The following is a 2,687-nucleotide window of genomic DNA, read 5'->3' as shown; positions in this document are numbered from 1 at the left end:
TTTTGTCACATGCACATACACGCACACATACACACAGCAGACGAGAGCTTTTCTCGGCTCCCAGAACGAGCGGCGGCTTCTGTCGATCGCGCGACTCCTAGCCACAGCCTTTTTATTGACGGATGATGGATCCCGTGGACCCTCTTACAGAGAAAGACGCGCACAAACACACGCACACAAGTATGGGTACCTGTGTTCACTTAAACCTAGGCAGAAGACAGCTCGCCCCCACACGTTTACAGCAGCGTTAGAGCCAGAATCCAGGGCCGATGGTGCGATACACGTTCGTAGACATCTGGCAGGCCAGTACCGCATGGGATGCTCCAGGATTGAACGCCAACAAGGACATCGTCCAGGACGAGTGGACCACCGGCATCCCCTAGACAGACACCCTGCTCGGGCTGGTTGTCGGTACAGATTGTTCGGTCCGAGATCCGGCCGCGGTACGGTTCCTCGAACTGATCCGCACACTCACCGGTACCGATGACGTCCGTGCGGATGAACTGCAACCGGGTTGGGAGCTGATTGTTTGCAATCTGCAAAGTGGATGGATGGGTTTTGCGTGAAGTGGCAAAGAGAGAGCGAGAGAGAGAGAAAGGTAGAGAAAACGATTGAATTAGAACGTGATGGAGCGGACACACGGTGTGGTGTACATGTGGAGCTCGCGAAAGTGGTCCGGCAGGGGATCGAGATTCGCTAAGAGTTTCGCGGCGCGCAACCCATCATGTCCTGAAGGGTTCCAGGACTCGCGTACCACTCGCGGGGCTTCAATCAATTAAACGCATCCCCTTTCCGGTCGCCACTCAGCCGTTCTTCCTTCCGGAAGCAGACACTCTCAGGGATCGTCGTCGTCCGGCTTGCAAGAGGGCTACCGAGGCTGTGACTGCCATTTAGTCGGAGCGGAGATTAAAATGGTAAATTGAATCGACTTAAGTGTGCTTACGACGGTGCCCGACGGGTCGTCCTGGGGGTTGCGAGTGTGTGTGTGGGTGTGTGTGTGTGTGTGTGTGTATACACACGCCTAACCCCGTGGTCTGGTAATGCGACGGTCACTGGATTATGGAGTTTTGCCCACCGACGGGGGAACCCACCTTCTATGGTTCGATTTTCTTTTCTCGTAAGCCATGCGGGTTTCAGGAATGGTGCCGCATGTTTGCACACCTTCGCTTTAGTACTACTGGGCGCAATGGTAGTCCAAGGACCACAGGTGAACGTAAAGGATCAGGAATGCTAGCGAGACGACGGGACGCACAAAGGAACAGCTGAATCGGTATCATTTTGCCACTTGTGTGTGTGTGTGCGTCATCCAGAGCTTCCTACGTGCGTGGTGGTGCGAAAGACAGAAAGTACGTGCGTTTCTTGTCAGCGCCACCATCACATCCTTCGGGGAAACCAGGGAAACGTTGGCCAGGTTATTTCCCGGAACCGTGGATAATCTGGAACCAACCGGAAACCAACCATGCTTTCGAGTGGTCACCTCCGTGAAGGAGGTTCATTTTACATGCGGTTGTATGCGGTATGGAGAGATAATCCACGACACACATCAGCACAGTGGCGCATTGTTGAGTCCACTTTCCCAAGGCTTATTTTACGGGCTAAAATCAGAAAGGTGCCGAGAGATGGCTGCACTCGGATTTTACTCCATGCTGTAAAACACGGCTGTTCAAGCGCAATAAAATCGCAGTTACTTTGTTGCACCAGGTGTGCGTACTCTCTCCCCACGGGCTGAACGGGTTTACTCTTCCAATTCCATTCGAGTGATGATGATTGTTTAATTACCCCGTGAGCTTTAGCCCAAACGCACCTCCGAAAGAGGATTAGGGGGCGCGTAATTAGACGCGTTACTTCAACCCCCAAAAAGCTCCACTCTCGTTTACTCCGATTTCACACACACCCACACAGACATACTCACCGAAAAACGGCCCCATCCGGAAACGGTCGCATCGGTGGCCGTTTCAAAGAAGTCAGTCGCCAGTGTGACCGGTTGTAGCTGTTCGCTAGTGAACGAAAGTGACTCCGCCATCCGCACCAGCCCAATATCGTTGGCGTACGTTTGCTCATCAAAGTCCGGATGCAGGACAAAACGTTCGGCGGTGACGTTTTGACCTCCTGTCAAGCGATCAGCACTACCAACGAAGAGATCCACGTCAGCGGGTGCTTTTCCGAAGATGCAAGCCGCTGCCGTCAGGACCCAGCGCCGATTTACGATGGAACCGCCGCAGTACACGAGTCCACCGTTGATGAGTGCAACTTGGAACGGAAACTGACCATCGTTTGCGTCCATTCCACCGGCGATGCGAGGACTGCGAGCTGTAATTAGGTCCAGCTGGTGTCTGAGTTGTCCCAAAAAAAAAATCTTTCCAAGGATAATGCTCTACTTACATTTGGCTGCCGCAACGCCGATCAAAGCCAGCAAGACTAGCCTCGTAAACGTCTTCATTTCGGACGGAATTGAGATTGTTTTTTGGGGCTTTTTTGTGTGTGTTTTTCCCCCCCGAGGGTGCGCTTAATATAGCGTGTTGCCAGCGAGAACTCTCTCGCTCGATCGCAGTGCGTGCCGTTTTATAGTCTTTCCGAAACTGAATCCGGCACACTATTTCACCGGCTATCAGAGAACATGCGTGCGTGTGCGTGTGTGTGCTTATCACTTGGACGATTGACCAGTGGCGGTTTCGCAAGCCATCCCC

The 2,687-nt window shown here is 53.0% G+C and overlaps 1 protein-coding gene across 1 annotated transcript; it reads right to left on the bottom strand.

Annotated features, from left to right (window-relative positions):
- Positions 1-236: 236 nt before the first annotated feature.
- Positions 237-2,440, bottom strand: LOC128723790 (chymotrypsin-2-like). Its single transcript, XM_053817558.1, has 3 exons — positions 2,383-2,440; positions 1,913-2,310; positions 237-536 (listed from the first exon to the last, which is right to left on the bottom strand). Exons 1-3 carry the CDS (start codon positions 2,438-2,440, stop codon positions 237-239), a joined length of 756 nt encoding a protein of 251 aa, XP_053673533.1.
- Between the last annotated feature and the right edge of the window lie 247 nt (positions 2,441-2,687).

This window comes from Anopheles nili, chromosome 2 (genome assembly GCF_943737925.1).
Source record: "Anopheles nili chromosome 2, idAnoNiliSN_F5_01, whole genome shotgun sequence".
In the NCBI taxonomy this organism is placed as follows: Eukaryota; Metazoa; Arthropoda; class Insecta; order Diptera; family Culicidae; genus Anopheles; species Anopheles nili.
Note: the sequence above shows the minus strand (reverse complement) of the source record. Positions and strands in the feature narration are given on the sequence as shown.

Coding starts and splice junctions, on each gene's coding strand:
- LOC128723790 (XM_053817558.1), bottom strand. CDS start 2,440: ATGAAGACGTTTACGAGGCTAGTCTTGCTGGCTTTGATCGGCGTTGCG. Junction 2,311..2,382: donor CGGCGTTGCGGCAGCCAAAT/GTAAGTAGAGCA, acceptor ACCTAATTACAG/CTCGCAGTCCTCGCATCGCC. Junction 537..1,912: donor CCGGATGGGGCCGTTTTTCG/GTGAGTATGTCT, acceptor TCCACTTTGCAG/ATTGCAAACAATCAGCTCCC.